Below are 20,954 nucleotides of genomic sequence, written 5' to 3' on the forward strand. Positions count from 1 at the left end.
CAGGGAAGCTGAGCGAGGCAGCCACCCTGCAAAGACTGTGTGAGGGAAGCACACGGGGGATCTTCTTCCCGTGGAAGGAGCTGGGTAAGGAAGAGCAGTTCGTTCATTCCCCCAGGGCTGTCTCAGACAGCCTGGCACACATCCAGGGGCAGAGCACAGTGCCAGGCGGCTCCCTGGGACTGGCTTCCCCAGCCGCCCCTGAGGAGCTAGTGTTAGGTGTACTTACTAATAAACAGTGGCAGGAAGCTACCCGTGCCCTTCAATTGGATACATAGATAAACCAAGGGAGGCTTGGTGGAAACCAGATACTCCTGTGTTGGGCTGGTGGGTGGGTGGTTCCCTTAAAGTTTTGTCCTGTTCTCTGGCCCAGGTTGCCCCCGAGGCTGCACACCCAGGCTGCCTGGTTTGCAAATGGGGATGCTGCTGGGAGAATCAGGTCAAGTCTGAAGAAGCGTGATGTGGCTGGCTGGAAACCACCCTCCAGGCTTGCATACCAGACCCTGAATCGCATACCACACCCTGATCAGCCACAGGAGACCCCTGGTCATTCGGCCTCTCCTTTTTTCTTTCTTTTCTGTTCCCCCACGTGCATGAATCCCACCCAGGATGGCTCACGGAGGTGAACACCAGAGAAGATTCTGAGCTTCTGGCCACAGCCCAACTTGTCACAACGTTGTCTCTGTTCTCAAACTGAGTCTTCCGCTTGCCTTCTGTGTTTCTGTCGACGACACCGCTGAGCCACCATTCGCGACCCCTCCCCCCCTTCCCCTCTACCCAGATCCTGGGGGCTTTGCTTCTGCAGGTGTTTCTCTTCTCCATCCACATGCCCGGCGCCTGCTTCTACTTCTCCTCCCCTGAGCAGCACGCGGCCGCTTGCTCTGCCCCTGCCCGCTGTCTTCCCCGCCCTAACGGATAAGCAGACCCAACTACCTCGCTCTCCACGCCTCCTCGCGCCTCCTCCCGGTCTCATCGCCCTGATCTGCTCCGCACACGCAGGCTCCCGCCATCATCGTTCTAAAAGACAGTTTGGCGCCATTACCTCCCTTGAGATCCCACCGTGGCTCCCCGAGGCCTTTCACGTGGACCGTGCCCCTTAGCCTGGAGTCCTGGCCTTCTCCGGCTCATCTTTGGCCCCTGCCCTCGTCCCACCCCTGTTCTGGCCGCGCTCTATCATGGGCAGCCTTCTGGGTGGGCTGCTCCCTTCCGTCACGCCTGGCTTTTGGCTTTGTTCTTGTCTGTCTGTCCTGGAGGTCTGTCCTTCACTTACTCGTGTGGCGGGCAGCACAGACAAATGGCTTCTTCAAAACTCCTCTTACATGTCTTTCCCCCCTTTTCTGACTTCTTGAGATCTTTAGTCACATACCTGAAGCTTCTAGTGGGCAAAAGCTCCCCTCTGAGGCGGCCACGGCTCCTCTCTCAAATGTCATCATTCATGACCACTATTGTCACAAAGCAATGGTATTTTCAATCAGGGATCTGTGACGTTCTCCTCCTCCTCCCTCCATAGTCACCTGCAGCTAGAACCAATGCTTTCGATGAGCCCTGAGTGCTTTTCAAGCCCTGTGACCCTCTGGGGCCTCAGGGACCTAAGTCCGCCCCTGCTTTTGAGGGGCTGTGGCTACTTCTAGCTCAGGAGGGGAAATGAAAGGGCCCCTGGGACACAAGACATCCACCGAGGACTTTCCCTTCCTGCTGTCATCCCTCTGAGCACCCTGGACTTCCCAGAAGATGTCTCTCTGTGCAACCGTGTTTCTCTATTTCCCTGTGGATCTGTCCGCTCTTGTCTCTCCCGTGGATGTCCAGGCTCCCGGAGGGCAGAGTCGGCGTCTGCTTGCTCGTCACTCTGGGGTCGGTACCCGGCTCAGGGCTGGGTGCAGACCTCAGAGCTCAGCCCTTTCTGCCTGCCAGTGAGCTCCCTAGAGACCTGCCCCTGTCCACCATGATGTTTCCATCCCGTAGGCCCTTAGCATGTGGAGGTGCCGGCTCCTGGGTCTCTGGTTCTGGAAGTCAGGGAAGAGCCATGGGGGGTGCTGGTCTGACCCTGGGGGGTGACCTGTAGTCAAGTTTGCCTCACCCGACGGTCCTGCTGAGAGTACCCCCTACCACTTAGGTCAGTCCAAAATGTGCCCAGACATTGCCAAACGTCCTGTCGGGGGCAAAATCGCCCTCAGTTGAAACCACAGCTCTCCGGGCATCTCTGGGGCCCGTGTCCTCACACACTGAGGCGCCTGTCACAAGAGACAATACAGAGTGAGACACCTGGGGTGTCGGCGCCCTCTGCTCAGATGGCAAGGCCAGGCAGGGGGCAGAAACTCAGCCGGCCCACTCCTCTTCCTGGGACTCAGGCATTGCCCCCTCTCTCTGTGCCTCACGTGGCGCATCGGTGACTTGGGGACTGAAGATGGGGCCGCTGCAAAGGTCAGGCACTGGATAAATAGGTCCCACAATGAGTATTTTTTTTAAATAGAGATTTTATTTGACACAGAGAGTGAGCGAGTGAGAGAGAACACAAGCAGGGGTAGTGGGAGAGGGAGAAAGAAACAGGCTTGCTGAGCAGGGAGCCAATGTGCGGCTCGATCCCAGGATGCTGGGACCATGACCTGAGCCGGAGGCAGATTAACCAACTGAGCCACCAAGGCCCCTCCCCTCCCACGTATTAAAGTCTGGCCACAGTGGCAACTTCATATTGTTTTTCATTTGGTCACAAAGGGTGGCTGACCCTGGGTCCCTCTCCAGTAAGATTCTAAACTCAGGCAAGGTTTTAAAGGGTATTTTGGGTCCCCGTTAGGACTATTTGACACCCACAGAATGGATGGTGGTTGGGGGACTTTGGGTGCACAGCTGGCTCTGAGGAGACCTCTTGGCTTTGGACGTTTCTGATAATGGTCACTGAGTGCTCTGCTGTACCACGGTCCCTGCTGTCGCTACGGGCCCTGCATGTGCCTGCCAGGGGCGGTGGAGACTGCGTGTCTGAGCTCCTGTCCCTACTCTGCCCTGCGCTAGCTCTGTGACCCAGGCCAGTCTCCCCACTTCTCCTGGAATCTGATTGTTCCTCTGGAGAGTAGGGGCAATCAAAGACCAAGCCTTCCAGGGATTCTGCACAAAGAATTAGATGAGAGAACACAGAAAGCTCTCGGCACAGGACGTACAATGAGCACTCGCTGGTAGCACTGTTATTAATTTAATTTTGTAAGAATTAAGAGAGTGGAAAGCTTGCAGGCAAACAGCTATAATCGAACTCGCTCGTGCATCTCCTCCCCGAGGTAAACATGCCAGGGCAGGGGGGTTGGTGGGGGGGGGGGTTGCCCAGAAACATTTTAGAAGCGGACGGACCATGTTTCTGAGTTGTAGGAGAGGGGAGGTTCAGAAAGGGAGAAGGAGAAGCCCCTCTCCCCGCTCACGGGTCTTTCTGAGGCTTCGCCAGGGCTGAGGCAAGCCCACTTGGAAAAGGTCTGCAGGCTTCACAGGAAAATGATTGCCCGAAAAGCCCTGCGGGGAGCTGAACCGGAGGGAACAGGCAGGGCCTGGCTGAAAGGCAGGGTGTGCTCCACTGGCTGAGAAGGGGTCCCCAGCTCCGCCAGGAGCCCTGCCCTTTCCCGCCCTCCAACAGGTCCCGTGGGACTGGGCTCAGCGGGTCAACGGGGTCCCATCCTTTGTGGGACTTCGGGTCGTGTCAGGGCCCCCTGCTCCCCCAGCCCGCCCTCTGTTGATGCTTTAAGGGAGGCGCTCAGTGCCCACTTGGGAAGCCAGCGCTGTGCCAGGAAACGGAGGGAAACGAAGGTGCAGAGCGAGTGGGGCTGCGGGCAAGGCTGGCCTGACCCTTCTAGGCCAGAGTCCCGGCACGCTTGTCTTCTTCCTCCCCTTGGTCCTCTCCTTCCATCTCCTCATCTGCCTCCAGATCCCGATGGGTCTGCAGAAACAGTGCAGAATCACTGTGGGGGCGGGGGCAGGCCTCCCCTGCCCCCTGGGAAGTTAATCCCCTGAGGCCAAAACAGCTGCTGGGTGCTCAGGAGACTGCTACCAGCTCCGTGGCCTCGAGGGCCTAGTGGGTGCTCCAAGCTGGCGGGTGCAGAGGGCGGGCAAGGTCGAGGGCACCTGACAGACTCGGGTACAAGTCCTATGTCTGTTGCTGTGCTTCCTGGGTGACCTCGGGAAGTCTCTTTGGTCCCCTGACCTGTAAAATGGACATGATTCCTCGCAGGGCTGTGACCCGGAATAGAAACAACAGGAGTAAGGACCCCGCATCTCTTTCTCAGCCCTGACCCCAGCATTTCTGGCCAACCACAGAAAACTTAAGAGAAAGGCAGGCCGAAGTGGGGTTGTCCTGCGCCCCGCACTCCCTGCGGAGGCCCAGCTTCTCCAAGAGGGGGTGTTCGAGCAGCGGGATGAGCCCCATTTGGGACCCCCAGCACCAAGCCCGCTGTCTGCTGGGTACATTGCTCCGTGGAGGGTGGCCACTGTCAGCGCTGCCTGCTGGAGGGCAGGATGGGCCGGAATCTGGGACTCCAGTCCCACCTCTGCAGTAAGCGGCAGGAGGGCTGTGCCCCGCCTTGCCACGCAGTGTTGAGGATAAGGCCTCTCATAGCCAAATGCTTCCAGACGCAAAAGGAGCGGCAGACATCAGAGCCGGGCCCAGCCCCAGCGCAGGGAGACAGAGTGGGAAGAGCTCGTGACATGGGACCAGTTTGTCCTCTCCAAGCATTTACCTGTCTTCCGCCACCTGCCTGCTCCAGCGACACCCAGGAGGCCACCACCCATCTCTCGAAAGCGGGGCAGTCCACCTGGAGACTTAAGACTTCTCAGGAGGAAGAGAGTCACGCCCCCATTTCCCGGATGGACAAGTTAAGGTCCACTTGCTGAGGCCACTTGCCTGAGGTCACCCAGGAGGTCAGCCAGTAGGAGGAACCCAGGCCTGGGGTTCCCCCCCAAAACCCCTCCCACCCAGTGCCCCTGCTTGGGGTCCTACAGGCTTTGGCTTCTTCTTGATGGCTTCCACCTCCTTCTTCTTCAGCTCCGTGAAGATGATGTCGAAGAACTCCTCCTCGGCCTTGGTGACCAGTTCCTCCAGGTTGAGGGTGGTCTCCTCCTCTCTCTGGGCATCGTCCTTGCCCTCAGCCTTGCCCTTCTCCTTCAGCCGCATCTCCCGGTGCCTGGCCTCCAGAATCTTCTCCCGCCGGGTCTCCCGCTCAAATATCTGGGGCACATAGGGACAGGGAGGCCCGTGGGAGGAGGGCAGCAGCCAGCAGCCAGCTCTCAGCATGGGGTCAAGCTGAGTTCTCTTGGCTCAGTGCAGCCCCAAAGGCGTCTGTTCTCAGCTCTAAGGGCAAGGGAGGAGGGCTGGACAGTGAGGTCGGGAGGCAGGAGCAGAGCTGCCAAGTCGCCCAGTTCCAAGGGGTTTCCAGAACAAAGATGGCAGCGTGAAGAACGCCCTTACAGCTGTGCACTGTGGGGCCCTGGGCCCAAGGAAGCACCTGCTCGGGGGCGGGCCCACGGTTCCAGCAGAGCCTGGGGGCTGGCCCCAGGCCTGAGCACCAAGCCTCCAGTTCCCCGGTGTGCCCATGGTGCTGGGGAGATGCCGCCGGGGTCCCTCAGGGGGCGCGGGGGGTGCAGTGACAGATCTCAGCCTCCCAACCCCTTTCCCCAGGATCCTCGCCTTCCCTGTGTCTTCTCTAAGGGCATCTCTGACCCTTTGACAGGGTCTGTTGCAAAGAGATGTCATCTGTGAAGCCAGACAAACTGACCTATCAAACCACTTTGACAGCGACAAGCCCAGAGGGGTGAGGTCACTCACCCCGGGCTGATGTGCGGGCAGGTCACGGTGAGTTCAGACATCCTGACCCCACTTACCTGCTCATGTGGGGGACACCACGCCGCCTCCCCAAAGGTCCATGCATTTCCCGGGAGGCGGTGGGGGCTGATGTTTGACTCTGGCTAGCCTGCTCTGCCGCGGGCTGGGTCTGTGCAGGATACTTACGGAAGAAGCTATGTTCTTCTCATTCCTCTGCAGAGTGCACAGCCCACTGGAGACCTCCAGCAGCGTGGTGGTCCCTAGCTGAGAACCGCAGGCGATGAAGCACCCGTTGTCCTGCACCCGGAGGCAGAACAGGGCCTCGTCACACACCTGTTGGAAGGTCCCAGCAGACCCGGTTGGGGAGGAGAGATTCAATGACGTCTGACGCCCAGGGATGGGGGCGCTTCACCAAGCTCTGTGTTCAAACACCTTTGGTGACTCCCCTGACTCGCAAAATGAAGGTCACGCTCTGAGATGGGTTGTCAGAACCCTTTGCCCCCTTCGCTCACTGTCCACCCCAGCCCCCACCCCCCACCCTCCACCCTCCACCCCTTCCGTCCAGCCCCACGGCCATCCTGCCGTGTCCCAAACCCCGTGCCCTTCCATGGTCTAAGCCAGCAGGGCTCGGCTCCAGCTATGCAAATATAACATCAGCTTGGGTTGGAAGGGTCTCCTGCCAGGAGCCCATGCCCGGGCTGCCTGAGGCGTACGTCTGACGGGAGACCAGGCCTTCTACTCTCTTCTTTCTAAATTTCCCCCAGGTGATTCTACTGAGCCACCAGACCCCAAAGGCCTCCATGCATGGGGAGTGGGATATACATGACCTTCAGGCTGAGGGCAGGGTCACAATGCTTGAACACAAAGTCCCAGATGTCCAGGGTCCCATCCATTTTGGTGGTGAAGAAGACTGCCGGCCTCACTGGGCTCCAGGCACCGTCGGTGAGGTAAGACATGTGGTACCTGGGGGGACCCGGGGTTGGGGGGCACAGAGAGGCTGCTGAGCAATGGCTCTGCTCATCCAGGCTCCCTGGACTACAGGGACTCATCGCTGGGCAGGAAGTTCTTTCTTCTGTCTGACGTCTAGCCATGCCAACCTGCTCACCAGCAGTTCACAGTCTGCATTTTAAAGGTTACGGTCCTGGGGGGCCTGGGGCGCTCAGCTGGTTAAGCATCTGATTCTTGATTCAGCTCAGGTCATGATCTCAGGGTTCTGGTGTCAAACCCCATGTTGGACTCTGTGTTTAGCAGGGAGTCTGCTTGTCTCCTCTCCCTCCACCCCTCCCACGATTGCATGCTCTTTCTCTTTCCAATCAATCAATCAATCAATCAATCTTGAAAAAAAGGCTCCAGTCCTGCCAAGGGGCTGGCCACTGGTATTTCCCCACTGGAACAGGTGCATGCCGCTGGATCTAGGCCCAGTCTTCCAGCCATGGGACTCACAGAAAGGAGTCAGAGGAAGAGTGTGTGCAGAGAAGTTCCTAATATTGACATAGGATGAGTGCTATACTTCCTACTATACTATACTTCCTTTCTGCTATGAGGAAGAAATACAAAATGTCAACTCAAAATGAGTTAAAGACTTAAACACAAGACCCGAATCCATAAAATTCCTGCAAGGAAACATGGGAAAATCTCCTTGATATTGGCTTTGACAACCATTTCTTGGATATAAATCCAGAAGCACAAGCAACAAGAGCAAAAATAGACAAGTGGGATACATCGATGTAAAAAGCTTCTATACAACAAAGTTGAAAAATGAAAAAATAACTTAGGAATGGGAGAAAACATTTGCAAATCACATATGTGATAAAGAGTTAATATCCAAAATATATAAGGAACTCATACCAAAAAATTTCATAGGGAGTAACTTGATTAAAAAATGGGCAATGGGCTTGAACAGGTACTTCTCCAAAGAAGAGATCGAGATGACCAATAGGTTCATGAAAAGGTGCTCACCATCACTCATCATCAGGGAAGCACAAATCAAAAGCACAAAGAGATTAAAAAAAAGAAAAACCAAACCACACACATGAGGAGATAGCTCCCCATGCCTGTTTGAATGGCCGTCATCAAAAAGACAAGAAACAGTGTTGGCGAGGACGCAGAGAAAAGTCTATCTTCGTGCACGGTTGGTGGGAATGCAAACGGATGCAACCACTGTGGAAAACAGCATAGAGGGGCCTCAAAAAATTAAAAATAGCACTAGCCAACAATCCAGCACCCCCACTTCTGGGTATTTATCCAAAGAAATTAAAATCAGCATCTCAAAGAGATACCCACACCCTCATGTTCATTGCACCATTATTCACAACAGCCAAGAGATGGAAACAACCTAAGTGTCCACCAGATGGTGGATGAATAAAGGGAATATGGTCTATAGATTCAACGGGATGTTATTCAGCCCGAAAAAAGGAGATCCTGCCATTTGCAGCAACGTGGAAGGACCCAGAGAACATTATCCTAAGAGAGATGAGCCAGACCAGAAAGACAAATACTTTATGATCTCACTTCTATGTGGAATCATGAAAGTCAAACTCAGCAGCAAGAGAGTAGAGCTCTGGTTGCCAGGGGCTGGGGTGTGGGGGGAGGAGGAAAACAGGAAGGTGATGGTCAAAGGGTACAAACTTTCATTTATGTGGGATACATAAGTCCTGAAGATCTAGTGTGTGATCTAGTAATGCCTCTAGCTAACCACGCTGTAGCAAATAGTAACATTTGCTAACAGGGTAGAACCCATGTTAACTGTTCTTACCACCCCCCCATAAGAATAATTATAATAAAGGGGGCAGGAGAGAGGTGATGGGTATGGTTATGGCTCTGATGGTGGTCATGGTTGCACTTGTGTAACTTATCCCGATTCATGGAGCCTGTGTGCATTCAGTACAACCTTTTCCATGTCGATGACACCTCCATAGAATGGTTGAATATATATGTATATATATATTCAACAATTATATATGTTTTATATACATATTATATATATATATATATATATATATATATATATATATATATATGATGAAAAAGTCAGAACCTGGGTAGGTGGTGTTGAGCTCTAACTCCCCATGGGACCTGGAACAAAGTGTTACCCTCTGCACCCTCTGGAGAATAGAGAGATTGGCCCAGACGTCTGCTCCAAAAGCAGAGGTAGCCAGAATCATAAAGCCCCTGAGGAAATCCTTATCATGCCCATTCCTTGGTCAAATGCAAGATCCCATAAAACAGCCTTGGAGTCCAGAGTTAATAATAATAATAATAATAACAACTCCTCCCAGGAGATCCTGATGCCCCCAGATTTGGAAACCCCTGGAAGAGAAGATGCCCATCCAGGTCCACAGTGGCACCAACACTGCAGGACCTGTGACCACGTGAGCTGGAAGGGAACCCCAGATCCACACACGTGAAGGTTGAGAAAGCACATGTTCCCCCACCTCAGGCCTCTGCTCTGGTCTCTTGGCTCTGCCTGCATTGTAACATCCCCATGGATGTGGCTCTCCCCGGCTCCCCCAGGGCCAGTGGGACCATGCAGGGGGGCTCAGTCTCCGGCATCCCCTTGGCCTCTCCTCTGGGCAGACTGGGCAATTCCACAAGTGTCTCTGATCCAACGCCAGAGCTCACAGCTCTGTCCCTCTCTGCTCCTATGTGCTCATCCTCCCAGGAGAGGAAACCCACGAAGCTGTCCTGCTGAGTGGTCCGGATTCTTTTTTTGTTGTTTTTTTTTTAAGATTTTATTTATTTATTTATTTGACAGAGAGAGAGATCACAAGTAGATGGAGAGGCAGGCAGAGAGAGAGAGAGAGAGAGGGAAGCAGACTCCCTGCTGAGCAGAGAGCCTGATGCGGGACTCGATCCCAAGACCCTGAGATCATGACCTGAGCTGAAGGCAGTGGCTTAATCCACTGAGCCACCTAGGCGCCCCAAGGTCCGGATTCTTAATCCAAGCTTCCTGGATTCAAATCCCACCTCTGCTCCTCACCAGCTGAGGGACCAGGAACAAGTGGCTCTACTTCCCCATGCCTTTGTCCCCTGACACAGACCACAAAGGATAAGAGGAGCTGTGCTACCTACTTGTGGGATTGTCTTGAGATCCTGAAAAAGAACCCAAGGCTGTTATTCGTACCAGCCCAAGCGGCTGGAACCACATTCCTCCATAAAGTGGCCGGATTAGGCCGCTCCCAGCACAAGCTCTGGTGTGTGTGGAGGGGCGGTCTCTCCATGTTATGGGTGGGCATACGGAGGCTCAGAGCATTCCTGGGCTGGACCCCTCTGTCCCCTCCCACCCTCCCTCTTACTTGGTCCACATGATGGATGACTCCCGGCTGTCCTCTGACCAGATGCGGGCGGTCCAGTCACCGACGGTCAGGAAGTTCTTCGGGTAGAATGGGTTTCTCTGGAGGGCATAGATGGGGCCATGGTGGCCTGAGAAGGTGCACACAATCTTCTCGGCTGATGTCTTGGCCTTGCGGTTGCAGGAGATGACAATGCCCTGCTCGGTGCCCACCATGAACTTGGTTGGCTGTGGGGGGGGGGGTGACACAGGAGCAGAAGGCGCCATGAAATGTCAGCTCGGGGCTTCATTGTCATGGGGAGCAGCCTCCTGGGATCTGAGCGGAGGGGGCTGAAGGTGCTGGGAGGGCCTTTGGTTTAAGCCTCAGCTCAGGCTGTTCCGCAGCCCCTGCTAAGGAGCTGTCCCCCCCCACTTCCCAGCTTCATCAGACCCCCACTACCGTGAGACCTCGCGTCAGGGCGCCCCATCTTAATGAAGCTTTCTCTACTCTTCTGGTCCCGGGGAGACTCATCAACAGTCACGTGATGAGCACCTCTTCACGGAGCACCATTGTGTCCATGAGGCATTTTGCTATACAGAGTCTAGAAAGCCCCCTCACCCAGGCTCCAGCCACTCCCTGCAGAACTGGGCAGAACTGCTCCTGGCACCTTTATTCACAGAGGTGAAGAGGTCAAAGCAACTCAAGTATCCCAACCCCAGTGACCCTGGATGGACGCATGGGGTGTGCTCTGTACACAGTGGAAGATTGTTTGGCTTTAAAAAGGAAGGAAGTTCATGGTTTTACACAGGAAAAACAGGGGGCGCCTGGGTGGCTCAGTAGGTTAAGTGTCCAACTCTTGATTTTGCCTCAGGTCATGATCTCAGGTTCATGAGGTCGATCAGCTTCTGCATGGGCCTCCATGCTCAGTGGGAAATCTGCTTGAGATTCTCTCTCTCCCTCTCCCTTAGCTCCTTCCTCCACTCGTGTGCACGTGCACTTTCTCTCTCCTCTCAGATGAATAAATAAATAAATATCTTAATAATACATTATATGTTCATAAAAAAATACAATAAAAAAATCTTAAAAAAGAAAAGAAAAGAAACAACTGGACTCCAGGTTGGGGGTCAAAGGATAGTGAAGAGACACAGCTTGAAAGGCCCAGAAGCGTGAGTAATGAAGGAAACCTCCAGACTCCTGCAAGCCAGTCATGGGGAGAAGTGCCGGATCCCTAAACCGCAGGGGAGTCATAGGGAGAAGTGCCCGGATCCGATGGACCGCCATGCCACCAGCCTCAGGCTTCTTGGTGGGGTTGGCCTGGCAAGCCTGGGCCTGGAGTCAGAGCCCTGGGTTTGAGCCCGGGTGGCTCCATGTTCTAGAGCGCGTGACTTCCCCACTAAGACTCATCTGTTTATCTGGAAAGCAGGGATAATAATGTTACCTCACAAGACAGGTCGTGTGTGAGGATGCAGGCTCATCACGCAAGACAGTTACTAACGTCCGGCACACGCCTGTGCTCAGCTGCAAGCCTGGGAGCGCTGGAGACTAGTGGTGGCACGGTCACCACATCCAGCACTTACTCTAGACACCCCTGGTTTCAGCACAGAAGGCTTTTCTGCGTCCTCTCTGCTGTGACTACCATGCCCAGTGGTAGGGGTCTGTTAACTTGTCTTCCATCTCATCTCACCAGCTGGTTCCCCAGCCTTGGGTGAGCACGCCCAGGGCAGGGGTGAGGCCAGAGCACCTCCACGCCCCAAGCGCCTGGGAATGATGTCACATGACCTGAGAGCAAACAAGGGATAATCCCCAGCGGAAGCCAGGCCTGGGCTTCAGCAAGACATAAACTAGGAACCAGCCCAAGGCAGAGAGTCATCTGGGAAAGTTGTTTTTCTTGCTTTGGTGGTGGTGGTGGGGGGGAGGGGGGTGTCTTCGTTTGCTGCTTCCAGAAGCTTCTATCCTCTGACACATTCACATTACTGCTCAGTTTCGGTATTTCTTTACCATCCCTTCCCGTCACTAGTACTGGAATCACGCCTGTGCTCTGGTTTTCCGAGGAGCCTTCTCTGGCCTCATTTGCTTCCCCAATATCTCTTCCTTCCCTTCAGAAAGTGAAGCGACCCACACGAGGCAGGGCGAGAGCGTGGCCTCTCCTTGTTGGTCCTGGGCAGGGCTCTTCCCACAGAGTGAGGCCTTTCTGGAATCCTGTCCTCTGCAAAAACTTGCCTTCTGCTCAGCGAGGGCCACTAGCCAGTGACTTTTTGTGTGGAGAGGGCTTGGCGTCTTTCCGCAAGAAGCTCTGCTGCCCCCTGCTGGAGAGTCCTTGAAAAGACCACGTAGGTCCAGGATGACCACCGGAGGGAGGGACGGCCCTCCATGGAGCGGCAAAGAGCGCAGGGTAGGTAGTCCTGGCCTGCCCCGCCCTTGGCTCTGGCTGCCCCAGCGATGGAAAGCCGGGGAAGGAAGAGCTGGGACACTCACCAAAGTGGACTCGAACTCCAGGGAGATGGCCCCCAAGGCGTTCTCCAACCTCTCCTTTCTGGTAATGTCCAGGATTACCACCTCGGTGGGTTCGCTCATCTTTCGGATATCCCACCACATGACCTGGGGGAGGACAGGGCAACTGTGAGAACAGAGGCGCCTCGATTCTCCTGGCTTTTGCCTTCCCTACCTCCCCCACCCCCTGCCACTTTCCCAGGGTCCACCCCTGGGACCAAAGGGGTGAGTGTTAAGAGGTGCCCAGCAACCTGCAGGACAAACATGCTTTGGAGAACCACCACTCCGGCCCACGGTCTTAAGCTTGGCTCACGATCAGGGTCACAGGCAAGCTTCGTAAAATCTAGAAACTGGGGCCTCACTCCAGACCTTACTGCATCAAAATCACCAAATGTGGGTTCTGGGATCTGAACTCTTAAAGTCTCCCCACAATATGGTAATACATAGCAGTGTTGTAAATGCCCACATGTTTTGATCCAGAAATCCTACTGTATGCTATAGGTGTGCCTTCACACGTGTGCAAAGACCTATATACAAGCACACACTTTATTACATTATTCTTAGAATGACAACATATTGAAATCCATTTAAATAAATTATGGCATAGCCATGCAGTTCTTTTTTTTTTTTTTTTTTTTTAAGTTGGCTCCATGCCCAGTGTGGAGCCCCACACAGGGCTCAAACTCATGACCCTGAGATCAAGACTTAAGCTGAGATCAAGAGTCAGACACTTAACCGACTAAGCCACCCAGGCACCCCCCTAATGGAGTTCTTAATGGGCACGGGGCAGTGTTTTATGAAGTATAAAACCATCTTCAAGATAGACTAAATGAAAAATATCAAGTGCAGGTATTTACCTACGTGTAAGGTGTGCAGGAAGAAAGTGAAGAAGACGGATGTATTTGCTCCTGTATACAGAGACTATCCCTGAAGGCAGCCATAAGAAGCTGAGGCAAGTGGGTGCCTATGGGAAGGGGGGCTGGGAGGCTTGTGGGAAGATGTGGGAGGAAGGTGTTTCCCTCTCTGCCCTTTTGTACCTTTTGAATTTTGTCCCATGCGCATGCATTACTTACTCTTTAATTTTAAAATAAAATGCAAAAGGAAACATTCCCCCTGGGATTTTGAAGGGGAACCAGGGAAGTGTCATTGCTCCCCACAACCCTGCCCCCCACAGTGGCCGGCCAGTACCTGCCCATCTGTGGATGCCGAGAAGAACTCAGTTCCTGTCTTTGATTGCAGCCAGATGGAGCCATACACAGGATCTCGATGGCTGAACTCAATGGTGGACAGCTCTGCCACCAAGCTGCCCTTACGGGTGTCCCAACAGGCTGGAGGGGGGTGCGGAATGAGGGGAAGGTGAACAGAAGCCCAAACTCCCTTTCCGGCTACAGGGAGAGGTGATGGAGGAATGCTGCTTCTCTTGGTTTGGCAGGAATGTGGTTTTTCAGAATCAGGGCTTGGTCCCAACCTGCCCGAGTTTCTTACCGACCCTTGAAGTTCACACACAATCTCTATGGGAAGACTCCCAGAGTGTGAAGTGCAAGCTTCACTCATTTCTGTTGAGCCCCTACTATGTGTTGAGCACCACACTAGACCCTCGGGAAGCCTCTGGGATAAGATGTTTCCTGTTCCTGAGAGGCAGGAAGGGGGATGGTGCAAGCACAGCTCATGCTGGGATCAGTCTGGTGAGGGACACATGGGGGTGGTCAGGGCAAGCTTCCTGGAAAGAGTGAGAAGGACTACGGACTGAGGAGGAGCCTAGGATGAGACAATATATACAGCCAGAGAGAAGAGTGTCTCCACCCCCAGAGAAAGGCTCCTGAAAGTAAGAACATTGAGGCAAATCTCTCCTGCTGCATACACTCCTTCCCTTTTTATCTTCCACACCTTGGCTGCCCCTGCTGGGAGATGGGAATGCAACTCACAGAACCTTTACTCACATCCATTACTGGGGCTTCACCTCTGCTGCTTTACTTTTGGAACTTATCTAGTTTCTGTCTTGACAGATTGTGTTTTCATTTTGCCATGAGTGCACAGCAAGGACCCACTCTATTACCCAGAGCTATTTCTGGGAAATCAACAAAAACACGATCCATGTTTTGATTTATGGAATTGAACTCCATAAACTTCCCCTGGAGCGGCCTGGCCCAGATATGGGCTTTTTTTAGATAAGCTTGCTTGGTCTGGGCAGAGCAGTGCTCAAGGGTAGGTCCCCCTGCAGCACCTCCCACAGGCAGCAGAGCCCCCAAACCCCAGGCTGTTCTGAGCTGGTGGGATGAGCCCTGAAAGGGGTTATGAATAATGAGCGAGGCAAGGCTCCTGAGTAAATCATGCACAGTGGCTCCGTTTGTCTTCTAGAGCCCTGGCATCAGGTAATTTGGCAGGAGACTTGTGGGATCCCATGACTGATCCTGGGGAGGAAGCAGCAGGCCTGAAGGGGCAGGAGTCAGAGGCCTCAGAAGAGTGTCTAAGAAGTTTCCCTGCCATCCAGCTCCCACTCTGGGAGGAAGAAGGGGAAGGAAGAGAACGTGTGAAGGTAGGAGGGTAGGGAGCACTTTTTAGGGCCAAGGTCAAGTCAGGCCTGGGATGCAGCCACAGAGGCTGAGGGCCAGAGGCTGCTGTCTGGGGGCCAGAGGTGGAGGGCAGGCAGGCAGGCGGGACCCATGTGGGAAGCATCCTTCCAAGCTCCCCAGGGATCCAAAAACCAGTTTTCTGGGTGTTCCATCAGCAAAATCAGCAGCCTAAGGACCTCTGAAAATCTCTTCCTCCATAAAAGCAATGAGAAAACTGGCAGAAATTATAGGTCAACTTTTTCAGAACAAATTAGCCGAAAGTTTGCAGCCATCCAGAGAGTGTTCAGAAGAAAGCTGAATGTTAGTAAGGACAGTGAGTTTTGGGGCAATTTTTTTTTAAAGATTTTTTATTTTATTTATTTGTCATAGAGAGAGAAGCGAGAGCAAGCACAGGCAGACAGAGTGGCAGGCAGAGGCAGAGGGAGAAGCAGGCTCCCTGCCAAGCAAGGAGCCCGATGTGGGACTCAATCCCAGGATGCTGGGATCATGACCTGAGCCGAAGGCAGCCACTTAACCAACTGAGCCACCCAGGCGTCCCCGAGTTTTGGGGCAATTTTACTTGCCCAAGTTAAGACCCCAACTCTCCAAGTCCCACGGGGCAGCCTCAAAAAAATAAAAAGAACATTCCATCTCCCTGGTAAAAATCTGCAACTGGGCAGCCACAAGAGGGTAATGCAGCCAGAGCTCATTCAGAGCCTCCCGTCCAAAGAACCGCGACTGCCTGACCTGCCTGGTGGTTCTCCTGCAAGTTGTCTGTATTCGGCTTGACTTGGAGCTTGATGAGTGAAAAAAGTGTCTTATTATGGAGGCAGCTATTAAAAACGGTGATAATTACAGGCAACTGAGTAACTTTGCAGCTTCCTGAAGGTGAGCCAACAGGAAACTAATCACTAATCACCTTAAAAGGTAAGCATGGAGAACAAGATGTCCAGAGGCGCTTTGAAAAGCTCCAGCATATTCTTGGAGATCTGGAAGGCCACCTGCCTGGGCAGGGCTGCATGCATGCCCAGAGCTGAGCATATGCTCAGGGAAGAACAAGGGAGGTCCTCAGCCTCTGCCTCTGGCTGACCCCAAGGCTCTGCACAGAGGCTCAGGCAGGGATGGCAGCTGCCTGGCTGAGTGTCGCAGACATGCTCAAACAGGCACACGGGGGCTCTCAGCAAAGACTGGTTGGCTGCAGGTGCTTGAGGATAGAGTACAGACTTCACAAAACTGGTCCAGAAAATTCACTGAAGCAATGAACTACCACAACAAACAGCAAGGAAAACAAACCCCTGGGCAGGTATAGGGTCTGATTTCCAAAGTTGTCACTTTATATCCTGTAAAGAGAGTAATTTCCAGCAAAAAAAATTACAAGATATACAAAGAAATGAGAAAATATGGCCTATACACAGGGGAAAAGGCAATAAATAGAGACTGAGCCCAAGGAAGACCACTGTTGGACTTATTGGACAAAGACTTTACATCATTGATTTTAAGGATGTTCAAAGAACTACAGGAAATTGTATCTAAAGAATTAAAGTATGGGAATGATATCTCGCTCAAGATAAAATATCAATAAGGAGATAGAGATGATGATGATGGTGGTGGTGGTGGTGGTGATAGGGAGAGAGCATGAGCAGGAGAGGGGTCGGGGGACAGGGAGAGAGAGAATCTCAAGCATAACTCACACTCAGCAGGAGCCTGATGTGGGGCCCAATCCCATGACCCTGAGATCATGACCTGAATTGGAATCAAGAGTCAGATGCTTAACTGACTGAGCCACCCAGGCACGCCAACAGATAGGAATTCTTTTTAAAAGGAAGAACAAAATAGAAATTCTGTGGAGTTGAAAAATATGTTCACTGAAATGACAATTCAGCGGAGGGGCTCAGCAACATACGTGAGCTGGCAGAAGACCCCCCCCCCCCCTGCCGAGCTGGAGGGAGGTCGTTTGCGATGACCCATCTGAGAAACAGAAAGAAAGAGGAACGGATCTACCAAAACTGATTCGAGAAGACCTAGAAAGTGTGGAGCAATCCCGAACAAATGAAGAGGATGCATCAGAGGGGCGCGTGGGTGGCTCAGTCAGCCGAGCCTCTGACTCTTGATTTCGCCTCAGGTCATGATCTCAGGGATGTGAGATGAGGCCCCGCATCAGGTTCCACGCTCAGTGCAGAGTCTGCTTGGGATTCTCTCTCCCTCTAGCTCTGCCCCTACCCCAGCTTGTACTCTCTAATCCAACCATCAATGAATGAATGAATTAAGAAAGAGATTGCATTAGCAATGAAAAGTTTTTTTTTAATTTTATTTATTTATTTGACAGAGATCACAAGTAGGTGGAGAGGCAGGCAGAGAGAGAGAGAGAGAGGAGGAAGCAGGCTCCCCGCTGAGCAGAGAGCCTGATGCGAGGCTGGATCCCAGGACCCTGGGATCATGACCTGAGCCGAAGGCAGAGGGTTTTTTTTGTTTTGTTTTGTTTTTTAAATATTTTATTTATTTATTTGACAGATAGAGATCACAAGTAGGCTGAGAGGCAGGCAGAGAGTGAGAGAGAGGTGGAAGCAGGCTCCCTGCTGAGCAGAGAGCCCGATGTGGGGCTCTATCCCAGGACCCTGGGATCATGACCGGAGCCGAAGGCAGAGGCTTTAACCCACTGAGCCACCCCAGTGCCCCGAAGGCAGAGGTTTTAACTCACTAAGCCACCCGGGTGAATTCTACTGAACATTTAAAGAATTCGTACCAGATGTTCCTGATCATCAAAGGAGGAGGGAACGTGTCACCACTCATTGTGCATGGCGGGAATCACTCACACCCAATCCCATACAGGTGTCTCTGCCTGCCTTTCCTGAGATGGAGCTCCTCACAGGTCTCATAATCCCTCTGCCCCCTAGCTACTCTATCCCAGCTGGGGCAGGTGGGTGGTGAATGCTCCTTGTCTTTATACTTGACCTATAATTTTCTTAAAACTTTTTATTCTGAATTGGTTTCAGACCTCCTTTTGGAGTTTTGAATAATCGTAATTAAAATCGGAGTTTTAATAGTCGTAAAACTATTACAACGGGAGACCCAGCTGAGCTATCAGCAACCCCCAACTCGCCCGGATGTCTGGAGCCCATCTGCTGTGGGAAGTCCCCACCTCCCTTTGCGCCCCGAGGGAGGTCCAGCAGGCGTGTGGGCCCTGGTGGACAGCGGTGGGGGCTGAGCCCCTCCTTACCAAGCTGCCCGTTGTAGCAGCCTCCCAGAAGCACGTGGGAATCTTTGGGGTTGTACTCCAAGGTGACAAGAGGAGAAGATGGCTTTAGGACAATTTCAGGCCTGTTGGGGTTTTCTATAAAACAAACACACAAGAAATGGTCCCATTCGGGGACCATGGTCTAGAAAACGAAGGACAGGGTCAAAGAGTTTAACCTTTCTAGAAGTGAGAGGTGGCGAGGGACAGCCTGGAAACCCCGCCCGCGGCCCCCCCCCCCGCCCCCGTCTTCCTCCAGGTTACAACCTCTAGGCCCTGGTGACCAGAATCTGGAACTCTTGACCCTAAGGGCTCTTCTGGTGGTTTTCTCTTTGGTAATCAGTAGTGTGTGGTGTGTGTGTGTGTGTCCATTTTGTGGGTTTGGTAGGAAACCAGGTTTGACCACAAGGTTTTTACATAAAAACAATTCTCCCTGACTTCTCCAAACCAGTTTCTTTGTCTGTATAAGGGGATTAATGGTGGAGTCCAGCCCCCAGGGTGACTGTAAGCCTTTGTTGGGTTGTTCCAAGAGTGTTGTGTGCTCGGTTCTGAGCTTGACGCCTACACGTACTCATAGCGGCTAACGTTTATTTTCACACTGGTGACAGTGAAAGGACGTCTGACCATGCATAGCCCCCCAACACCGGCTCCCAGCCAAGCTCACGCTCTTAGAGAGAGACAACGGATCTGTGCTTCCAAGTGGACACACTGTTCCTCCTGGCCATAGGTGAAGGACAGATGCCAGGAAAGGTGGCACAGAGGGGAGTCTGTCTGAATTGGGCTTTGCTGGGGTCTGGTCTTGAATGCCCTGATCAAGGATCTGGAAATGAAGGGAGTTTCCTGTTTCTGCTATGGCTCTGGTTTGGCTGCGTCTGAACCCAGACAGGGAAGGGATAGGTGGCTTCCTGGGGTCCTTGTTCCCTTCCTATGAGGGACCAGCCCTATGAGAGTCCCTGGTCTGCAGTTTCTATCTTCCACTCCTGTGCTTTTCTGACCTCTCCCCTGCCCCCACCTCCACCAGCTTTCCTGGCCACCTGGACTCTTCCGCTTCTCACCCAGGTCCCAGATGTATGATTCGTGGCTCATGCCCTCAGGCGCCCGCTGAAAATTCAAGCAAGAATATGCCACTGCCAACTTCTTGTTGCCATCGGGGTGCCAGGAGAGGTGTGTGGCTGACCGCTTGATCTCTTGGGGGTCCCTTTACAGGAGAGGAAGAGGAAGAATGGAGGTTGAAGCCTTCCCACACCTCTTTACCTCTTACTTACTCAATTACTTCTTTATGAAAAAAAATTTTTTTTTTTTTTTTTTTTTTGGAAAGAGAGAGCATGAGAGCAGGGGACAGGAGAGAGGGAGAGAATCCCAAGCAGGGTCCATGCCCAGTGCCAAGCCCAACACGGGGCTTGATCTCACAACCCCAAGATCTTGACCTGAGCCAAAACAAGAGTCAGATGTTCAACCAACTGAGCCACCCAGACGCTCCACAGAGAAATTTATTTTAAGAACAAAGTTTAGAGGACTCTCTTAATCAAAAATCCACCCTTGCCAGCCATAAACAGAAGGCAATTATAAATACTAAACCCATGGAAGTAAAAAATACTAAATTCTAGTCTGATATTTTCATTTGCTGGAAGTTTTGAGCCTGATCAAGGATCCTGAAATGAAGGGAGTTTCCTGCTTCTGATATGGCTCTGGTTTCCCATCACTATTGAAATAAAAAGGGAAGCAGAATCCAGCAATCCTTGGTATATGCCCAAAAGAGTTGCAAAGTTTTGTCCACACAAAACATTGCACATGAATGTTTTCAGCAGCTTTGCTCATAATCGCCCTGACTTGGAACGAACCAAGTTGAAGCTTGAAGGATGTCCAACCAAGACATCCTTCAGCAGGTGAATGGATAAATAAGCCAGGGTCTATCCAGACAAGGGAATATTAATCAGCATGAAAAAGAAATGAGCTATTGAGCCATGGAAAGACAGGGTGGAAATGCAATGCACATCACTAAGCGAAGGAAAGCAGTCTGTGAAAGGCCACAAAACTGTATGATTCCAGCTATGTGACATTCTAGAACACATAGAGACAGTAAAAAGGTCAAGCGTTGGCCAAAGTTTTGGGGGTAGGGAGGGATGGGTAGGTGGAACACAGGAATTTGAGGGCAGTAAAACCATTCTCTATGATACATTTGTCAAGACCTATGGAGGGTACAGCACAAGGAGTGAACCCTAAGGCAAATGGTGGATTTGGGGGTATTACAGGCTGACTGTTGTGCCCCCCAGATTCATAGGCTGAAACCTCTCCAGTGTGATGGTATTGGGGGGTGGCTGTGGGAGGTAATTCAGTCCTGAGCCATTCAGAATGGGGTTAGACCCTGATAAAGGGAGTCCGGAGAGCTCCCTCACCCCTTCCGCCATGTGAGTTCTCAGTGAGAACATGGCCGCCTGTGAACCAGGAAGTGGGTCTTCACCTGGCGCAGAGCCTGTCCACCCTGATCTGGGATTTCCGGCCTCAGAACTGTGAGAAAGTAGCTTCTATTGTTTGTAAGCCTCCCAGGTTATGGTGCTGTATCAGAACAGTGGTTCATGATGGTGACAAAGGCCCCACTCTGGGCCGGGGTGTTGATGGCA

At 52.6% G+C, this 20,954-nt stretch overlaps 1 protein-coding gene across 1 annotated transcript in view; it reads right to left on the bottom strand.

Annotated features, from left to right (window-relative positions):
* Positions 1-2,497: 2,497 nt before the first annotated feature.
* The window catches only part of DNAI2 (dynein axonemal intermediate chain 2), a 28,828-nt gene continuing 10,371 nt past the window's right edge, over positions 2,498-20,954 (bottom strand). The window contains exons 5-13 of the mRNA XM_059380975.1: positions 19,389-19,531; positions 18,319-18,432; positions 13,738-13,877; positions 12,535-12,657; positions 10,084-10,307; positions 6,616-6,751; positions 5,975-6,121; positions 4,967-5,194; positions 2,498-3,910 (exon numbers count right to left, since the gene is read on the bottom strand). Of these exons, the coding sequence (XP_059236958.1) occupies positions 3,824-3,910; positions 4,967-5,194; positions 5,975-6,121; positions 6,616-6,751; positions 10,084-10,307; positions 12,535-12,657; positions 13,738-13,877; positions 18,319-18,432; positions 19,389-19,531 (1,342 nt within the window). The 3' untranslated portion in view covers positions 2,498-3,823. The remainder of the gene's footprint in view (positions 3,911-4,966; positions 5,195-5,974; positions 6,122-6,615; positions 6,752-10,083; positions 10,308-12,534; positions 12,658-13,737; positions 13,878-18,318; positions 18,433-19,388; positions 19,532-20,954) is intronic.

This window comes from Mustela nigripes, chromosome 16, assembly GCF_022355385.1.
Source record: "Mustela nigripes isolate SB6536 chromosome 16, MUSNIG.SB6536, whole genome shotgun sequence".
Classification (NCBI taxonomy): domain Eukaryota; kingdom Metazoa; phylum Chordata; class Mammalia; order Carnivora; family Mustelidae; genus Mustela; species Mustela nigripes.